A 20300-nucleotide genomic window follows, 5' to 3' on the forward strand; every position below is an offset into this window, starting at 1 on the left:
AGTTTTTAGGTATCTGCAGGTATTATTTTGTTGTCTTGAGGAAATGGCTCCTTTATTGTGATGGAATGTCCCTTTCTATTTGCAGGAATACTCTTTGTCTAATATTATTCTATTTTGTCTAATATTATTACAGTTGAGTTCTGTTTTGTCTGATATTATAGTTGCTCTTGCTTTTTTATGATCAGCATTTGTATGACATATCTTTATCTCCTCTTTTCCTCATTTATGATTAGCATTTGCATGACATAGCTCTATTACCTCTTTTGCATTTATCTGTGTATTTATTAAATGTACATCTCTTGGTCTTGTAGAAATCATATAACTTGAGTCATGCTTATTTTTTCAGTCTGACAATTTCTGTCATTTAATTGTGATGTTTAGGACATTTACATTTAATGTAGTTACTGAGCTGGTTGGGGTTTACTGTCTTATTTTTCTTTTTTTAATTAATTTTTAAAATATAAATTTATTTATTTTAATTGGAGGCTAATTACTTTACAATATTGTATTGGTTTTGCCACACATCAAGATGAATCCTCCACGGGTGTACACATGTTCCCCATCCTGAACCCCTCTCCCACCTCCCTCCCCATACCATCCCTCTGGGTCATCCCAGTGCATCAGCGCCAAGCATCCTGTATCATGCATCGAACCTGGTCTGGCGATTTGTTTCATATATGATATTATACATGTTTCAATGCCATTCTCCCAAATCATCCCACCCTTGTCCTCTCCCACAGAGTCCAAAAGACTGTTCTGTACATCTGTGTCTCTTTTGCTGTCTCGCATACAGGGTTATCGTTACCATCTTTCTAAATTCTATATACATGCGTTAGTATACTGTATTGGTGTTTTTTTTTCTGGCTTACTTCACTCTGTATAATGGGCTCCAGTTTCATCCACCTCATTAGAACTGATTCAAATGTATTCTTTTCAATGGCTGAGTAATACTCCATTGTGTATATGTATCACAGCTTTCTTATCCTTTCGTCTGCTGATGGACATCTAGGTTGCTTCCATGTCCTGGCTATTATAAACCATGCTGCGATGAACATTGGGGTACACATGTCTCTTTCACTTCTGGTTTCCTTGGTGTGTATGCCCAACAGTGGGATTGCTGGGTCATATGGCAGTTCTATTTACAGTTTTTTAAGGAATCTCCACACTGTTCTCCATAGTGGCTGTACTAGTTTGCATTCCCACCAACAGTGTAAGAGGGTTCCCTTTTCTCAGCACCCTCTCCAGCATTTATTATTTGTAGACTTTTGGATCGCAGCCATTCTGGCTGGCATGAGATGGTACCTCATTGTGGTTTTGATTTGCATTTCTCTGATAATGAGTCATGGTGAGCATCTTTTCATGTGTTAGCCATCTGTATGTCTTCTTTGGAGAAATGTCTGTTTAGTTCTTTGGCCCATTTTTTTGACTGGGTCATTTATTTTTCTGGAATTGAGCTGCAGGAGTTGCTTGTATATTTTTGAGATTAATTCTTTGTTAGTTTCTTCATTTGCTATTATTTTCTCCCATTCTGAAGGCTGTCTTTTCACCTTGCTTATAGTTTCCTTTGTTGTGCAGAAGCTTTTAAGTTTAATTAGGTCCCATTTGTTTAATTTTGCTTTTATTTCCAATATTCTGGGAGGTGGGTCATAGAGGATCCTGCTGTGATGTATGTCGGAGAGTGTTTTGCCTATGTTCTACTCCAGGAGTTGTAGAGTTTCTGGTCTTATGTTTAGATCTTTAATCCATTTTGAGTTTATTTTTGTGTATGGTGTTAGAAAGTGTTCTAGTTTCATTCTTTTACAAGTGGTTGACCAGTTTTCCCAGCACCACTTGTTAAAGAGATTGTCTTTTCTCCATTGTATATTCTTGCCTCCTTTGTCAAAGATAAGGTGGCCATAGGTGCATGCATTTATCTATGGGCTTTGTATTTTGTTCCATTGATCTATATTTCTGTCTTTGTGCCAGTACCACACTGTCTTGATGACTGTGGCTTTGTAGTAGAGCCTGAAGTCAGGCAGGTTGATTCCTCCAGTTCCATTCTTCTTTCTCAAGATTGCTTTGACTATTCAAGGTTTTTTGTATTTCCATACAAATTGTGAAATTTGTTCTAGCTCTGTGAAAAATACCGTTGGTAGCTTGATAGGGATTGCATTGAACCTATAGATTGCTTTGGGTAGTATACTCATTTTCACTATATTGATTCTTCCAATTCATGAACACGGTATATTTCTCCATCTGTTAGTGTCCTCTTTGATTTCTTTCACCAGTGTTTTATAGTTTTCTGTATATAGGTCTTTAGTTTCTTTAGGTAGATATATTCCTAAATATTTTATTCTTTTAATTGCAATGGCGAATGGAATTGTTTCCTTAATTTCTCTTTCTATTTTCTCATTATTAGTGTATAGGAATGCAAGGGATTTCTGTGTGTTGATTTCATATCCTGCCACTTTACTGTATTCATTGATTAGTTCTAATAATTTTCTAGTGGAGTCTTTAGGGTTTTCTATGTAGATGATCATGTCATCTGCAAACAGTGAGAGTTTTACTTCTTGTTTTCCAATTTGGATTCCTTTTATTTCTTTTTCTGCTCTGATTGCTGTGGCCAAAACTTCCACTTTCACTTCCAAAAGTGAATAGTAGTGGTGAGAGTGGGCACCCTTGTCTTGTTCCTGACTTTAGAGGAAATGCTTTCAATTTTTCACCATTGAGGATAATGTTTGCTGTGGGTTTGTCATGTATAGCTTTTATTATGTTGAGGTATGTTCCTTCTATTCCTGCTTTCTGGAGAGTTTTTATCATAAATGTATGTTGAATTTTGTCAAAGGCTTTCTCTGAATCTATTGAGATAATCATATGGCTTTTTTCAATTTGTTAATGTGGTGTATTACATTGATTTATTTGTGGATATTGAAGAATCCTTGCATCCCTGGGATAAACCCCACTTGGTCATGATATATGATCTTTTTAATGTGTTGTTGGATTCTGATTGCTAGTATTTTGTTAAGGATTTTTGCATCTATGTTCATCAGTGATATTGGCCTGTAGTTTTCTTTTTTTGTGGCATCTTTGTCAGGTTTTGTTATTAAGGTAATGGTGGCCTCATAGAATGAGTTTGGAAGTTTACCTTCCTCTGCAATTTTCTGGAAGAGTTTGAGTAGGAAAGGTGTTAGCTCTCCCCTAAATTTTTGGTAAAATTCAACTGTGAAGCCGTCTGGACCTGGGCTTTTGTTTGCTGGAAGATTTCTGATTATAGTTTCAATTTCCATGCTTGTGATGGGTCTGTTAAGATTTTCTATTTCTTCCTGGTTCAGTTTTGGAAAGTTGTACTTTTCTAAGAATTTGTCCATTTCTTCCATGTTGTCCATTTTATTGGCATATACTTGCTGATAGTAGTCTCTTATGATCCTTTATATTTCTGTGTTGTCTGTTGTGATCTCTCCATTTTCATTTCGAATTTAATTGATTTGATTTTTCTCCCTTTGTTTCTTGATGAGTCTGGCTAATGGTTTGTCAATTTTATTTATCCTCTCAAAGAACCAGCTTTTGTCTTTGTTGATTTTTGCTATGGTCTCTTTTGTTTCTTTTGCATTTATTTCTGCCCTAATTTTTAAGATTTCTTTCCTTCTACTAACCCTGGGGTTCTTCATTTCTTCCTTTTCTAGTTGCTTTAGGTGTAGCGTTAGGTTATTTATTTGACTTTTTTCTTGTTTCTTGAGGTATGCCTCTATTGCTATGAACCTTCCCCTTAGCACTGCTTTTACAGTGTCCCACAGGTTTTGGGTTGTGTTTTCATTTTCATTCATTTCTATGCATGTTTTGATTTCTTCTGTGATTTGTTGGTTATTCAGCAGCGTGTTGTTCAGCCTCCATATGTTGGAATTTTTAATAGTTTTTCTCCTGTAATTGAGATCTAATCTTACTGCATTGTGGTCAGAAAAGATGCTTGGAATGATTTCAATTTTTTTGAATTTACCAAGGCTAGATTTGTGGCCCAGGACGTGATCTATCCTGGAGAAGGTTCCATGTGCACTTGAGAAAAAGGTGAAATTCATTGTTTGGGATGAAATGTCCTATAGATATCAATTAGGTCTAACTGGTCTATTGTATCATTTAATGTTTATGTTTCCTTGTTAATTTTCTGTTTAGTTGATCTATCCATAGGTGTGAGTCGGGTATTAAAGTCTCCCACTATTATTGTGTTATTGTTAATTTCCCCTTTCATACTTGTTAGCATTTGTCTTACATATTGTGGTGTTCCTATGTTGGGTGCATGTATATTTATAATTGTTATATCTTCTTCTTGGATTGATCCTTTGATCATTATGTAGTGTTTTTCTTTGTCTCTTTTCACAGCCTTTGTTTTAAAGTCTATTTTATCTGATATGAGTATTGCTACTCCTGCTTTCTTTTGGTCCCATTTGCATGGAATATCTTTTTCCAGCCCTTCACTTTCAGTCTGTATGTGTCCCTTGTTTTGAGGTGGGTCTCTTGTAGACAACATATATAGGGGTCTTGTTTTTGTATTCATTCAGCCAATCTTTGTCTTTTGGTTGGGGCATTCAACCCATTTACGTTTAAGGTAATTATTGATAAGTATGGTCCCTTTGCCATTTACTTTATTGTTTTGGGTTCAAGTTTATACACCCTTTTTGTGTTTCCTGTCTAGAGAAGATCCTTTAGCATTTGTTGGAGAGCTGGTTTGGTGGTGCTGAATTCTCTCAGCTTTTGCTTGTCTATAAAGCTTTTGATTTCTCCTTCATATTTGAATGAGATCCTTGCTGGGTACTGTAATCTGGGCTATAGGTTATTTTCTTTCATCACTTTAAGTATATCCTGCCTTTCCCTCCTGGCCTGAAGAGTTTCTGTTGAAAGATCAGCTGTTATCCTTATGGGAATACCCTTGTGTGTTATTTGTTGTTTTTCCCTTGCTGCTTTTAATATTTGTTCTTTGTGTTTGATCTTTGTTAATTTGATTAATATGTGTCTTGGGGTGTTTCACCTTGGGTTTATCCTGTTTGGGACTCTCTGGGTTTCTTGGACTTGGGTGATTATTTCCTTCCCCGTTTCAGGGAAGTTTTCAACTATTATCTCCTCAAGTATTTTCTTATGGTCTTTCTTTTTGTCTTCTTCTTCTGGGACCCCTATGATTTGAATGTTGGGGCATTTAACATTGTCCCAGAGGTCTCTGAGATTGTCCTCATTCCTTTTAACTTGTTTTTCTTTTTCCTCACTGATTCATTTATTTCTACCATTGTGTCTTCTAATTCACTAATCCTATCTTCTGTCTCCATTATTCTACTATTTGTTCCCTCCAGAGTGTTTTTGATCTCATTTATTGCATTATTCATTATATATTGTGTCTTATTTTTCTATTTGTCCTATCTCTTCTCTGTTCCTTTTAGCATTTGTTCTGGGATTTACAATGTACATTTAAAAATTAATTATACAGTGTGTATCTGTTCCCTCCTACTCCTTTGTACTGTTTTCTAACTTTTTAAATAAATGTTAAACCTACAGTATATTATTAATTTTTTGTCATGTAACTAAGGAATTAAACAAGGATGGATCTCTCATTTTTTCTTCTATTTTCCACCTCTATTATTTTTAACTTTTTCTTTTTGTGAAAGTTTCCATTTGGTAGTGTTTCTCTTCAACTTGAAGACCTTATTTAATATTTCTTGTAATGCAGGTCTGTTGATCTGAAACCATTTTTGATTTTTGCCTTCATTTTTGTAAAATATCTTCTCTGGATATAGAATTCCAGGTTGATTGTTTTTTTTCTTTCAGCTCTTTAAAGAGGTCATTGCATTGTTTTGATGAGACGTTAACAGCCGTTTCTATTACTGTTTTCCTGTAGGTAATGTCTCTCTTTTCCAGCTGCTTCTGAGATTTTCTCTTTATCACTGATTTTAGAAATTTGACTATCATTGTTCCAGGAAGGGGGACCTCTTCCAGGGCCCAAAACTGGGCTCTTGTCGAACACTCGGAAATGAATCGTCCGAGGAGACACATGTGCTGACAAAGCGAGAGATTTTATTGGGAAAGGGCGCCCAGGTGGAGAGCAGGAGGGTAAGGGAACCCAGGAGAACAGCTCTGTCACATGGCTTGCAGTCTCGGGTGTTTTGGTGATGGAATTAGTTTCCGGGTTGTTTTTAGCCAGTCATTCTGACTCAGACTCCTTCCTGGTGGTGCACGCCTTGTTCAGCCAAGATGGATGCCAGAGAGAAGGATTCTGGGACGTGGTTGGACATGTGGTGTCTCATTTTGACCTTTACCAAACTCTTTGGTTGGTGGAGGCTTATTAGTTCCATGTTCCTTACCAGGACCTCCTGTGGTAAAACAACTCCATGCAAATAGTTACTATGGTGTCTGGCCAGGGTGGGTGGTTTCAGTCAGTGTGCTTCCTCTAACAATATGACTTGACTTCATTTTTCTACTTTATCTTCCTGTAGGTCCATTAAGCCTCTAAGATCAGTGGATTTGTAGATTTCATCACATTTACAATTTTATGGATGTTATTTAAAATTCAAATAAAGTTTTCTAACTCAGTCTCTTTCCCCTCTCCTGGCACTTATAGATTGGTTGTGATTATTCCACTGGTTACTGATATTCTATTAATTTTTTCAGTTTTCCCCTCTCTTTTTTAATTTGTGTAGTTTATTTTGTGAAGTTTTCAAGGTATCAGTTTAAACTTTTTTTTTTCCTCTACAGTGCTTAATGTGCTTTTAAGTCCATCCAATGAATTTTTCATTTCAGGTATTACCTTTTTCATTTCAGTAATTGGGCATTTTATAGTTTCCATCAGATTCTTTTTGATTCCCTATTTATTTGCTTTGTTTATACTTTTTTTTTGTATCCCAAAATATGTTTTAATAGCTATTTTGAAGTCCTTGTCTGCTTATTCCTCGATAAGTATCATTTCTGGGTATATTTCTATTGACAGGTTTCTTTTTTTTTTTCATGATATGGGTTATGCTTTCCTGCTTCACATACTTTGCAACTTTAGATTATATGCTCAACATTATGGGTGCTGTGTTATAGAGTGTCTGGTATTTGTTATCTTTTCTTAAGGGTATTGCATTTTGTTTTGGGAAGTTAATTTCTTTGTGGATTTGCTTAATTTTTTAAGACTTATCAGTGTTGTAGGATATGCTTTACAATAGCTTTTATTTTAGGGTTAGATCAGTTCTACTTTAAGATGAGGCCTGTCCAGGATCTCTTAGAAATGCTCAAAGTGTTCAGTGAAGTCTCTCCACTGTGGCTGCTGCTGCTGATGCTAAGTCGCTTCAGTTGTGTCCGACTCTGCGAGACCCCATAGACGGCAGTGCACCAGGCTCCGCCGTTCCTGGGGTTCTCCAGGCAAGAACACTGGAGTGGGTTGCCATTTCCTTCTCCATCCACTGTGGCTAGCTGGAACTTATTACCATTTCAGATCCTCCCTAAGATCTGCTAGTTGTTCTCCCTCTGAAAACTCATCCTCTCCAAGTGTGTACAAAGTTGTGTTTGGCCAGAAACCCAGGGATTCCTCTCTGCATACTTTGAGCGTTCCTTTTCTGCCTTACCCACTTTCGTCTGGAAGGTTGCCTTGCAGATTCTAGTCAGCTTGGTAGCTCCAAACTCTAACCTTCATCGCAGTTCAGTTAGACTTCCATGTCCTGTCTGAGGTCCCTCTTCATACACCTAGTGGAGAAAGTGCTTCCTGGCAGAGAGCGAGGGCGAGCCTGGGGCTCACCTCATCCGTTTCCCTTTCTCCCTGTCATCACATCTTGTCCTGCTTGTAATAAACCATCTGAAAATAGTTCTTTGCCATATTTTATTTTTATACTGGGAGGCCTAATCTGAAACTAGTTACTCTGGTTTTTTTTTTTCCGTTTTAATTACAAAAGCAGTACATAATTGTAGCAAATTCAAATAATGAAATCGAAAAGTAACAAGATTGTATTATCTTAATTTGCATTCTTCATAGAATGTGAACCCATTTTATTTATCTATTTCCCTATTTGTGGAAATTTACATGGTGTACTGTGGCTTATTTTTTTCTTTCTCTTCTTATCTTTGTCCCCTTCCCCTTGTAACAATGCTGGAAAAGACATCCTGTTTGTCCCTGGGTATAGTATTCAAAGTGTAGCTACTGCCATGTTTCCTTCCTGAAAGTTATACTTTATACAACCAGGTCAAAGGTATGAGTGAAGCCATTCTTTTTCCACTATCAGCACCATGAGTGAAAATGAAGTCGCTCAGTCGTCTCTGACTCTTTGCCACCCCATAGACTGTAGCCTACCAGACTTCTCAGTCCATGGGATTTTCCAGACAAGAGTACTGGAGTGGGTTGTCATTTCCTTCTCCAGGGGATCTTCCTGACCAAGGGATCGAACACAGGTCTCCCGCATTGTAGGCAGACACTTTACCCTCTGAGCCACCAGGGAAGCCTGAGCTAGTTAAGAGTACCTGATAAAAAAGTCCTATCCAGGTTGGAGACAGTCCCTTAAATTATGTCTTTTTCCAGTCCTGGTTGCAGGTCATGAGGCATCTGATCTTCATCCAAAGATAGATTACTGAGATAAGCTTCAGAAACAAACTTAGGGTGTTCTTTAAGAATTCAATTAAATTTTACATTAATATCACATAACAGCAAAGAACTATCCACGAAATGAGTCTTACTACCTCCATTGGTAGACCTCCATTAACAAACTGGGATTTAACATTTATTAAAGCATCTTTTTCTCCCTAAAATTACCCTCATTTTAATCAAATATAACCAAATTAAGTGCTTACAAATCAAATAATTATAAATTAAACAATAAATTCCAGGTTCATGTGAACTAGGAAATATTCAGTAATAAATACCTGATATTAATGTTTGTTTGTTGACCTATCTAATATAGAGATGTCTTAGAGTAATTAACAGTAAGTATAATATTTTTACTGTACCTAGGTTTAATATAAGTTAAATATTATACCTGTTACGAGTTTGTCAACAAGGACATTACCTCGAGTGAAGAAACTTCTAAAAAAAAATGTAAATGAGGTGAGCTTTTATATAAACTCTATTAAGAATAATTATTCTTTAGAAATATCTGTCTAAAATAGTCTCTCTAGATTGGCATAACTTAAATTTCTAAGGGTTGTGCCAAGTGTGCTAAGTGTTGGAAGTCTATTGAGTAGTTAGGTCATTTCCAAATAAAATAAGACTTTGAAACATTTACTACTAAACACTAATTTCCTTTTACAGAGAAACTAAAGAAATTTGGGACTATAAATGAAAAATGTTTGGTGCCATCCTAAAACGTTCCATGAAAGCAAGGGTTTTAGAAATTATCACTGGTATTTATGCTCACCAATCTATAAAATGCTAATATAAAAGTTCTTGGTTGCTAAAGGAAAGTAGGAAGTGTGTTTTCAGTAAAAAAAAAAAAAAGTATGAAAAAATACTAAAAAGAGTTATGCATGATCAGGATTTTCTAAAATTGGATTACAATTAGTTAGATAAATGGATTTTGTTAGAAATGACACAGCCATAAGAAAACTGGTTAGTCAACTAGGTCCAAGATGACAGAGCTGACTTTCACTAGACCTTGAGCCTTGGTATTTACACCTATTGTGACATATCAGCAAGCAATGATACACCCATCAACATTGACTAAATCTGACCAAATGTTCTAAACCCTTTTAATTGATCTTTTCGATAAAACTTCCTAAATAGAATTCTTTTGAAGTTCTTTTGACCTCTAGCTAACTTTGGGGTGCTTCAGAAGACCCCTGAAACATCCCAAAGGGAGATATTAAACTGTGTTTATTTTGTTGGTTAAATTACATGAAAAAGATTATCAAATGAGTAATAAATCCACTCATGTTATAATGTATGGTAAAATTACTAATACAGATATCCTAGAAATTATATGAAGTTCTTAACATTTTGATGTGTCCTGGTATTCTAATGAAAAACCTGATGACTTCACAAAAGTTAACAAAGGACTGAATGAACCAGCAAATATGTTTATAACTTTTATGGTTTCTATCTGAAAAATTACAGGTTTGAATCTTGTGTTTTCTGGGAGTAGGGGAAATCCTTCCTCTCAAACTAATTATGAAAATAATTTGGTAAAATTATATGTTATAAACAAAACAATTATATTTTCTCTCTGACTCCTCCAGAAATTTGAAACTCTTAGGTTTCCAGTAAGTTTATCACATGAGCTAGGAAGATTATCTCACTAACCGGTTCAAATCAGTACTATAAGGTACCCATTTTCTAAAATATCATCAGGTTAGCAGGGGGGAAAAAGCATCTCATTTCTAATTTGCATATCTTTATTTATTAAGTAAAACATGTGAAGTGGCTATTGTGTGTGTGTATATGTGAATAGTTAGATCATATCCTTTTGTCTATATTCCTCTTGGATTACTTGACTTTTCTTTATTGACTGTGTCCTTATTTGACTATTCTCTTATTATTTCTGTATTATAGTATGAATGTTATCCTTTGTCATTTGTTGCAGATATTTTTCCAAATCCATTTGCCTTTTACATTTGTTATGTCTTATTTTCACAGAGGTTTTTTTTTTTTTTGTGGGGGAGTGGTAGCCACTTTTGTCATTCTTTTTTTCCTTTATAGCTTCAAACTTTCTTATGCTTTAGAACTTCCTTGTTCTAGGACTATAGTTTTTCTCATATGTGCGAACATTTAGATAATTAACTCCTCTGCGTGTCTTCTAGTCCTGCTAGTTTGTTCTTGCTCACTGGTTCTTGATGTCAGAGTCAGAGAATGTTTGGGAGACTGTGTTCATTGAACCCTTGGTGATCGCCCCATGGTCACAGCCAGCCGTTGGACAGCATCACTGAGAATAAAGCCCAGGGTTCCTTATTTTCAGTTCTTCCCCTTTTCCATTTCTAATTTGGGTACATGAGCACTGGACTGCAGTGTGCTTCTTCAGCCCCGGGGTGCTGTTGTGTACCAGCAGAGTATGAGGCGCTGGTGATAAAGTTATGAACAGAATGGACACAGCATCTAACGTTGTGGAATTAATAGTTTAATGCACAAGGCAGACGGTGAGAAGTAGACATATAAACTGATTTGGGATAAGGGCTGTGAAAGACATGAAATCATTGGAATGGAGGAGAACAGTGGAGCCTTGAGGCTGCTGAGACAGGGCAGTTGGAGAACGCTGCCTGAGCAAGTGAGATTTACATGGCGATGTGAAAGATGGAAAGGAGCCCAGGACGGGTTCAGGGGAAGAGAGTTCCAGGCCAAGTGGATGGAAGCTCTGAGGTGGAGGCAAGCTCAGGAGCTGGTTCTGGATGAGAGCAGGTATAAACGGCTTCTCCAGGAATGGGGTAATTGTCAGATTTTTGAATACTTTCAGAAAACTCCATTGACACTGGCTTTGTAAAAATCTGTGCTGTTCATTCATCTCTAAAACCATACAGAATGCTGGCAAAATCTGGTGATACCATCTTCATTTTCATATTGTTAGGTGAAATTTTATCTTGTAGTGAAAACCTATCTTTATTTGGGTGAGAACACATGCTGAGTTTTCTGGAGCGGCTGGTTATAACTGGAAGTGATAGTAAAAACAAATTCCCTTCAGATGGGGCTTATTTCAGACAGATACAGAATATTGTACGTAAATCTGTTTATCTTCCTATAAAAATGAAATAAGAGGAAAGATCTGTTATCACAGGTAAAACAGAAATAATGGAAAATGTTGCGGTGTTTGTTTAGCACATTAATATTTTTCAGACATTAAATTGTCCTCTTGCTCGTGTTCCTATAACATCTGCGAGTATATGGGTCTCGGAGTCTTGTGTTGTTATCATTCTGTGTGTAAATTCACTTACAGGTTTCATAATTTTTTTTTAAAGCTATGTGAGGACAGAGAAGTGACTTTTTTTTTCAGTTTATTGTCATCTTAAAAATTGCTTTTCCAAAGTGTATGCAGTTCTTTGTTAGGCTTAAAATTCACTAGACCCTCCTGTATTCAAGGGCCTCTCTTGGATTTTTTAGTATGCTTTTCACCTTTTGAAAAATAGAATGAAGAAACTCAAGGAAGTCGTGTATATTTTTCCCATGAACAGAACATATTTTACGTATATTGTAGAGATAAGAGGGAGGTTTGAATTCTATAATATTCCTCTTTTAGGTGGAAGAAAGACTTCAGTTATATAATTCATGTTTAATTGTTAGTCCCTAAGGAATGGTAAACCCTTACCATTATTATAGATTTTTCTTGGGCTTTGCTCATTAGTGAAACATCTTGTTCCAGGTCCTGGGATGGCACTGTCGAGTAAGACCTTGTCTCAGAGACTTGTGGGGAAAACACTCATGTAAACACATCGTCTGATGCGATAAATGCTGAGGGACTTTTGTGGAGCATATTTGGGGGCACAGTTTTGATAAGTGTCAAAGAAGGAAGAGGTGACAGTTTGTTACCACAGATGGTTGTCACCAACAAGAAGCCTTTGAATAGCATTGGAGATGAACCTTCTAGGGAGAAACAGCAGTGTGTGTGAAGGTTACAGACTGGAGCCGCATGGTTTGTGCGCCGGTGGTTGTGCTGCTGGTGAGCTCCAAGGTGGATGATGGAGGAAGGGGTGGGAGGTGAATGGGAAAACCCTGAGGGGACCTTTGGTGAAGGGCCGTTCACATCTGTGAGGGAGTTTGGACTTGATTTTGTTGGAAATGGACAAGCACCAGGGATTTTAAAGGAGCAGAAGGATGGGCTCTGTTCACCTTTCTTTTTGACAAAGATAACTTGGGATACAGTTGAGGAAAGGTTAGAAGGGAAGAGCCTGAAGTTGGGGAGACCTGTAGGAGGCTGTTACGAGAGTCTAAGCCAGAGATGATGAGCCTGAATTGGGATATTAGCAGAGGAAGAGAGAAAAGGTGAAACATTTCAGAAGCACTTCCGAGGCAGTAATCCTCAGGCTAAATCCAGGCTCTGGCTGAGGGATTGTGAGCTCTAATGAAGCCAACACTGTTGGGGGAGCGGCAAGCTGAGATTCTGGCCTTTGTTTGTATCCTGACTCCTGGCGTCACCTGGAGTCTCCTAATTATTTGGAGTTTTTGTTGGTCAAGGCAAGGCACTGGTCCTTCCTGCTTCTTCAGTTCTGGGATTCTATGGGGAAATGGAAGCAAAGGAAACAGCAGAAACCTCAAACCAACCTAATGCAGTTCAGAGCTGCACTGCCCCTTTTTCTTTTGCAGCTGGTAGCCTTTCTATTATTGTACTGAAAAATTTGAAACAGAAGAAAAAATCAGGTGTTGGATTAGTAAGGTGTTGATTCTCCAAGTTTTATAATTGTGTGATGGAGAACAAACAGTTCTTGATTCCCTTGCCTAATATGTATTTTTTCTCTTTCTAATACTGTGTTGATATAATTTCCCTTTGTTTTTCTTCAGCATCTGTATTTGAAATAACATATTTAAAAGATAAAATACGTATCTAAAAGATTGGCAGTTGAAATTTTCTTTTATTTTTGCTTTTGGAGGAACTTAGCTCCCTGGATTGGAATCATTTTCTGCCCATATTCTATGCTCTTGATCTCTCTTAATTTCATAAGTATTTTGAGGGATATCATTCGTGGGCCTTTACCTGATGAGGACACGCTCAGCATTCAGTAGACCACTGGGTCAGTAGACTTCATTCTCAAGTAAGTGGGGCAAAGCTTGTCATGGTTTACTTTTGCCCCTCTTCCTTGAAGTGGCTTTTTGGGAGCTGTTCTTTTCTCCTGAATGGTTGTGTTAGAGACCTTTAGGAAATGATGTCATACTTGAATATTCTTCTTGCTGCAGAAACTGTATGTTAACTATCTTTATAATGTTAAAAGCACTTCCTTTTTCATTCTAGTTCCAAAAGACCCAAAACCACAGTGGAGGCGTGTGGCTTGGAGTTACGACTGCACCCTGCTGGCCTATGCTGAAAGCATGGGAACTGTGAGGGTGTTTGATCTCATGGGAAGTGAGCTCTTTGTTATTACTCCGGTATGTACATACCCATACCCAAAAAACTGCCTTTTATGTATAGGTACTTGAATGAATGAGTGAATGTGATGAAAGAGGAAATATACATCAGGATAATAAGCTGTGGAGTTAAGATCTTAGATCTAGTTAGAGAGCTGTTCATGAAATATGTCTTCTTTGTATTTTGAAATGCACTATGCAGACATCAGTTCAGTTCAGTCGCTCAGTTGTGTGTGATTCTTTGTAACCCCATGGATTGCAGTATGCCAGGCTTCCCTGTCCATCACCAACTCCCAGAGCTTACTCAAACTAATCTACCATTATTACAAGATGGTAGTAAGTAAGTACTAAATTAGAGGTGTTCAGTTCAGTTGCTCAGTCGTGTCCGACTCTTTGAGACCCCATGAATCGCAGCATGCCAGGCCTCCTTGTCCATCACCAGCTCCCGGAGTTCACTCAAACTCATGTCCATCGAGTCAGTGATGCCATCCAACCATCTCATCCTCTGTTGTCCCCTTCTCCTGCTGCCCCCAATCCCTCCCAGCATCAGAGTCTTTTCCAATGCGAAGAGTCAACTCTTCGCATGAGGTGGCCAAAGTATTGGAGTTTCAGCTTTAGCATCAGTCCTTCCAATGAACACCCAGGACTGATCTCCTTTAGAATGGATTGGTTGTAGAAAGTGGTAATAAAGTTCCAGTGAAGGAAAGAAGTCAATGGGCCATTGGAACAGAACAGAACCAGCCTGAGAGGAGTTAGAATTTGTTACCATAAAAAGGTAGAAATTGAGATGGAGGGTGAAGAAAAAAAAATTAATGGTGGTAGTAACTTACATTTGTGTAGTGCTTTGTGTTTCATTAAGGACTGATGTATATTCATGTGTAATTTTCACAACACCCTTTGAGTAGACTGGGTGCATAGTATCCTCATTTTACGGTTTAGAGAGCTTAAACTGTGAGGAAGTAAAATGACTTTTCCCCTGGTAATCCAGTTAATTAGTGTCTCTTAGGAATTCAGTGCTTTCTTTTTTTTTTTTTTTAAACTTTGTATCCTCCTTCCTCAAGTGAACAGGATACAGGGGCAGGAAGAACGGTGGTCCTAATTCTGGCTGCATTTTAGAATCACCTGTGAAGCTTTATAAAGAACGGAAAATGAAACAAAACAAATTATTGGATTTCCCAGGCTACACCTAGAGAAAGTCTGACTTAATTGATCTGAATGGGACCCTAAAGATAATGTTTCAGGTCTTTCAACCGATTCTAGTGAGCAGCTGGGAGTGAGAACCAAGGATATAGAAAATGGTTTTTGTTAAAAAATGAGTGGAAACACTTGAAAAAGTACACTGTACTCATGTTATAGAAGTTCTGGGGAACCAAGCAAAGAAGGTTGAATTATTATTTTCCAGAGTAGCACTGTTTGTGCTAAGTCACTTCAGTTGTGTCTGACTCTTTGTGACCCTATGGACTGTAGCCTGTCAGACTCTTCTGTCCATATGATTCTCTAGGCAAGAATACTGGAATGGTTTGCCATGCCCTCCTCCAGGGGATCTTCCCGACCCAGAGATTGAACCCACGTCTCTTACATCTCCTGCATTGACATCGGGTTCTTTACCACGAGTGCCACCTGGGAAGCCCTAACACTGTTCAATAGAAATTTAATCTGAGCTGTAAATGTGATCACATGTAATGTAAAATTTTTTAGTAACATTAAGTTCAACAGGTGAAATTAATTTTATTTAACATATCCAAAATGATTGCATGTTGAAATGACTGTAAAAATTATCAGTGGAATATTTCACATTATTTCTTTGGTACTAAGTCTTTGAAATTTGGTGTGTCTTTTTATGTTTTTAGCTTGTCTCTCTTTGTATCTATCAGATGTTCCATAGCCACATGTGGCTACACTGTTGATATTTTATTGAGTGGTTTTAGACAGTGAGGGTCCACTCAGGGTGGTGAATGTGATTCCTGAGGTGCACAAGCCTCCAGATCTTTAGCAAATATAGCCTGATATTTAGCTGATGGAAAAAGGCTGGCATTGAGTGACTGTTTTAAGAGTCCTTCCCTTTAAATTGCTGATTAGACAAATGGAAATAACTGGAGACTGCTTTCTTCTTCTGTCTTTCTTTTTAATGTAACACTGGTTACGACTGGCAGTGGAAATTAACATTTGAGAGCTTATATCTGAATTCCGTATCTTAAAATTCTTTGAGGCTGAATGATAGGATTAGTTTTTTTTTTTTCTTTTTTATTTGTCTCCCCTTATTTTTCAACGGAAATATAGTCAAAACAGAAATTCAGTTACTACGTGAACATCTCACCCAAAGAGGATGCTGTGGTTGGGAGGGCTGGTCTAGACTTGGATGTGTAGTTCTGGGCACTTTGGCTTAGGTGATTCTTCATATACAATCAGTTCTGGGGCTATCTTAAGGTATGCCTTGCAAGGCCAGTGTCTTGAATAGCCTTCCATTATACATGTGGTAACCTATATCTAGTATTTTTTAGTGACTTAATTTCTCTCTTCCATAGGCATCTAGTTTAGCAGGCGATTTGAGCTATGCCATTGCTGGGCTGATATTTTTAGAATATAAAGCAAGTGCACAATGGTCTGCAGAACTCTTGGTCATCAATTACCGAGGAGAACTTAGAAGCTACCTTGTAAGGTAAAAATACACTTTATTTGAGATGCCCTGTTTGAAATAATGTTTACTTCCTTGCTTTAGTGTTAGATTTTGGTGCTTTTTTTTTTTTCTTTCAGCATTTTATTATGAAAAATTGCAAATATAAAAGAAAGGTTGATTTACTATATAGCACAGGGAGCCTGTAGTCAGTGTCTTGTAACAACCTATGATGGAAAATAATCTGAAAAATAATATATGTGTATTACTGAACTACTTCACTGTGTACCTGAAACATTGTAAGTCAACTATACTTCAATAAAATATGTATGTTAAGGAAAAAAGGGGAGATAAATTCATTCACACTTAAGAGAAATGCTTTGTTAAATAAACCTGTATATAATTTTAAAAAGGTTGAAAGAATTTTGTAGTAAGCTCTCATATACCTCCACTTAAATTCTGCTTAGCATTTTGCTGTATCTACTGTGTCATATTTCTATCTAGTTCTCTGGCCATTAATCAGTCCTATTTTTCATGTATTTCAGAGTCAGTACTTATTATTTTAGTATAGTGATAGTGAAGTTGCTCAGTCGTGTCTGACTCTTTGTGAACGCGTAGACAGTAGCCTACCAGGCTCCTCCGTCCGTGGGATTTTCCAGGCAAGAATACTGGAGTGGGTTGCCATGCATATTTTAGTATGCATATGATTAATTAAAGTTCAGAATGTACTTAACGGTTTTCTTTCGATTGAGAAAATTTGCATGCAATGAAATGCGCAGATCTGAACTGTACCAGCCAGTGAATTACGACAAATGCATACACTTGTGCAATTCAAAGCCCTGTCCAGATACAGACACTACCATCAAGCAAGAAAGTTCCCTCATGCCTCTTCTTTTTGTCCATACCCACCCTCAGAGGAACTGCTATTTATAATTTTTCTTCATCATAGATTAGTTTTGCCTGTCCTAGTGATTTACACTAACAGACTCATAGAGTATGTACTCTTTTTGTTTAGGTCTCTTTCATTCAGCGTATCTTGAGACTCGTCCTTATTTGTATACGCATCAGTAGTTTATTCTTTTTATGGCTGCTTAGTACTTCATTGTATGACTATCTAGTCTTAGTTAGGGTTGTTATAACAAAATACCATAACTGGGTGGCTTAGCAATAACAGAAATCTATTTCTGACAGTTCTGGAGGCTGGAAGTCTGAGATCAGGGTTCCAGCCTGGTCAGGTTCTGGTGAGAGCTCTTTGTTGGGTGCAGACTGCCCACTTCTCCTTATATCCACACATGATAGAGAGACAGCTAGTTAGCTCTCTAACCTCTTCTTATAAAGACACTAAACCCATTTTGACCTAATAGTTCCCAAAGATCCCATCTCCAGATATCATCACATTGATATTAGGGTCTTAAATGAATTTGAGGGGATACAAGCTTTCAATCTGTGGGGATCACAAATCCTCAGTCCATAGCACTCTTGATCTGTTTATCCCTTCTTCTATTGATGGAGCTCTCAGTTTCCAGTTTTATAAATAAAACAGCTGTGACCACTCTTGTGTAAGTCTTTATGGATAAATGCTTTCATTTCTCTTGGGTTAGTATCTTTGAGTGGAATTCCTGAGTCATAGGGTGGATATAGTTTGTTTTTTGTAAGAAATTGCCAGACTTTTTTCAGAGTGGGTATAGCATTCATAGTCCTACTAATAATTTTTCAAAGTTCTGGTGGTTTTACATCCTCAGCAATATTTAAGGATATAAATTTGGTGGTGTCTGTCTTTATAATTATAGACATTTTAATGGGTATTTAGTGGCATTTCATTGTGGTTTAATGGTATTTATTTCTTACTTACCTTCTTGAATTTAGTGTTGGAACACATCAGAGCTATCAGGAGAGCCACTGTTTCAGCTTCAGCAGTCATTATCCTCATGGAATCAACACAGCTATTTACCATCCCGGGCATAGGTAAGCAGCCGTTTGCTCTCATATTTAGTGGAGTATTAAAGTGGATGTAGAAGCCTTGGCGCAGTTTCAGAGGGAAGAAATTGTCCGTTCTGATTTTTATTTTGGCTTCATTTCCTCCTCTTGTGTATAGTTGCCTTAATGTCTGTGGTATTGTTGTAGTCCCCTTCTGAACATTCATGCTCATCTGTCTGGCACGCTGAGCTTCTTGGAGCCAGACTGGGCATTGGGAATATTCACTGAGGAATGTCTTTTCTCTTTGTTCTCTGAGTCTGTTCATATTTGTAAAATGAAGATAATATAGAACACGTTGCATTGTTGAGGCAGTTCAAAAGCAGTGCACATGAAATGCCTTGGCATAGAAGGACCTCAGTAGCTGTTCTTCCCTTCTTCTGTCCTTCTTTGCAAGTTGGGGCTGCACTGATTATTGCATAGTCAATTTCTGCCACTCCAGGCACAACTCCGAGATACTGTGGACTCAGTTCCAGACCTCTGCAATAAAAGGGATATTGTTGCAATAAAGGGAGTCACACACATTTTTGATTTCTTAGTGCCTATAAAAGTACATTTACATTATATTGTAATTTTAAGTGTGCAATAGCATTATGTTTAAAAAATGTGCATACCTTAATAGAAAAGTGCAAAACAGTTAACAGTAGTAACATCAAAGATCACTGATCTCAGATCATCATAATAAATGTATTAATAATGAAAAAGTTTGAAATATTGAGAGAATCACCAAAATGTGACACAGAGACATGCAGTAATTGCTGTTGGAAAACTGACACTTTAGACTTGCTCTTTGTGAGGCCGCCACAGAATTTCAGTTTGTAAAACAAAAAAGCAGTATATGTGAAGTGCAGTAAAGCAAAACAGAGTGAAACAAAGTTGACCTGTGTGTTTGATTCTTCTTGTGTGCCACTTATCCATGTATTTGCCAGCTACGCAGAGGGTCACCTAAAACTTTTGACATTTTCTGCTTCCCATGATTTCTCCCTTTGACTTTGTTATTTGTGAATGAAATTTACATATATTTTATAAATTAGTCAAGCTAACTTTTTGGTTCTCTAAAATGGAGGAATAAATATCAAATTGAGCCAGGCAAACCTTGCTTGAGTTCTGAATTTTGAGACTTACCCTCTTGGCAAGTACTTAAACTCTGATCCTCAAGTGTACTTAAGTATTTTAATTGAAAATGTATGAAAGTTTTCTTTCTGTTCAATCATAGGTCTGTCCTTCTGTTGGTTCAGAATGTTATGATTATGAAGTTTTTATACTAAAGTTTTTATACACACACACACCTGTACAGCTCCAATGATTTCCTGATTATACTTTCTTGATCCCGTCCCCTCCAGTCCCCTGTTGATAACCACTGTCCTAAGTTTTGCTTACATCTCTTGCTTTCTTTATAGTTTTACCACTTATTCATATTTAGTTATGAGTGTATTTGTTGCTGTTGTTCACTTGCTAAGTAGCGTCTGACTCTTTACAATCCCCTCGACTGCAGCGTGCCAGGCTTCTCTGTCCTTCAGTATCTCCCGGAGTTTGCTCAGATTTGTTTCCATTGAGTTGATGATGCCATTCAACCATCTCATCCTCTGTCACCGCCTTTTCCTCTTGCCCCCCCTCAATCTTTCCCAGCATCAGGGTCTTTTCCAGTGGGTTGGCTCTTGGCATTAGGTGGCCAAAGTTATTGGAGCTTCAGCATCAGTCATTCCAATGAATATTCAGGGTTGATTTCTTTTAGGATTGACTGGTTTGATC

At 37.4% G+C, this 20300-nt stretch overlaps 1 protein-coding gene across 2 annotated transcripts in view; it reads left to right on the plus strand.

The window, feature by feature from the left end:
• NBAS (neuroblastoma amplified sequence) overlaps positions 1-20300 on the plus strand; it is a 330907-nt gene that overhangs the window by 20291 nt on the left and 290316 nt on the right. For both annotated transcript variants that reach the window (XM_027556036.1, XM_027556037.1), the window contains 3 exons: positions 13848-13981; positions 16486-16619; positions 18441-18539. In XM_027556036.1, the coding sequence (XP_027411837.1) occupies positions 13848-13981; positions 16486-16619; positions 18441-18539 (367 nt within the window). The remainder of the gene's footprint in view (positions 1-13847; positions 13982-16485; positions 16620-18440; positions 18540-20300) is intronic.

Source organism: Bos indicus x Bos taurus, chromosome 11, assembly GCF_003369695.1.
Source record: "Bos indicus x Bos taurus breed Angus x Brahman F1 hybrid chromosome 11, Bos_hybrid_MaternalHap_v2.0, whole genome shotgun sequence".
Taxonomy (NCBI): domain Eukaryota; kingdom Metazoa; phylum Chordata; class Mammalia; order Artiodactyla; family Bovidae; genus Bos; species Bos indicus x Bos taurus.